This window comes from Eimeria mitis, genomic scaffold, assembly GCF_000499745.2.
Source record: "Eimeria mitis Houghton genomic scaffold, Emh_scaff454, whole genome shotgun sequence".
NCBI lineage: Eukaryota > Apicomplexa > Conoidasida > Eucoccidiorida > Eimeriidae > Eimeria > Eimeria mitis.
This window is the reverse complement of record NW_013572854.1, coordinates 5,359-6,361: the sequence shown is the minus strand read 5'-3', so window position 1 is coordinate 6,361 and position 1,003 is coordinate 5,359. Positions and strand designations below refer to the sequence as shown.

Genomic DNA, 1,003 nt, shown 5'->3' with positions numbered 1-1,003 from the left:
CGTCGTGGTCATCATCGCAGCAGCAGCAGCAGCAACAGCAGCAGCAGCAGCAGCAGCGAAAGTGAGAGCATCATTCCAGCAGCACCCACCACTGACTCAGCAGCAGCAGCAGCAGCAGCAGCAGCACCAACACGAGCAGCAGCAGCAGCAGCAGCAGCAGCAAAAAAGGTAGAAGCAGCTCTCACTGATTCTTTTCTACAGATAGATAACGACTATATGAAGCGGTACCCGCATGCACAGGACGGCAGCACCGCGCTGCTGCTGCTGCTGCGGTGGAGCCCCCCAGCTAGAAAGAAACATAAACACAAGCAGCAGCAGCAGCAGCAGCAGCAGCAGAAGCAGCAGCAGCAAGCTGCTGCTTCCAGTAGCAGCAGCAACAGCAGCAGCAGCAGCAGCAGCAGCAGCAGCAGGGTAAACCCAGGAGAAAGTATGACTTATAGTGAATACAGGCGGCAGCTAAAGTCGAACCAGAAGCAGCAGCAGCAGCAGCAGAAACAGCAGCAGCAGCAGCAGCAGAAGGAGGCAGAAGAGGCTGCTGCAGCAGCAGCAGCAGCAGCAGCAGCAGCAGCAGCAGCAGAACACGGAACAGCTGAATTGTTTGCTGCACACGTCGGCGACAGCCGCGCCATCCTCGTTTTGAACCCCAGCAGCAGCAGCAGCAGCAGCAGCAGCAACAGCAGCAGCAGCAGCAGCAGCAGCAGCAGCAGCTATGTGCAGCTAACAGAAGACCACAAACCCACGCGGCCATCAGAAAGAGAAAGGATAGAAAAATGCGGAGGGTTTGTTATGCTCTTGGGGTGTCCCAGGCAAGCTCTAAACCCTAAACCCTAAACCCTAAAACGCTAAACCCTAAACCCTAAAACCCTAAAAAAAAAAATAAAAATATATTATTCGCAGCTTAGTGTATAGCATGCAAGCGTGTCTCTGGTTTCCCTCGATAAACCCTAAACACCCCCTTCCCCCGGAAACTCAGCTTTTAGGGTTTAGGGTTTACGAGGGTTTA

At 53.8% G+C, this 1,003-nt stretch overlaps 1 protein-coding gene across 1 annotated transcript in view; it reads left to right on the top strand.

Moving 5' to 3' along the window:
* EMH_0012900 (protein phosphatase 2C, putative) overlaps window positions 1-1,003 on the top strand; it is a gene marked incomplete at both ends in the record, with an annotated part of 8,683 nt that overhangs the window by 2,441 nt on the left and 5,239 nt on the right. Inside the window, 2 exon segments of the mRNA XM_013499667.1 lie at window positions 3-61; window positions 279-779. Of these exon segments, the coding sequence (XP_013355121.1) occupies window positions 3-61; window positions 279-779 (560 nt within the window).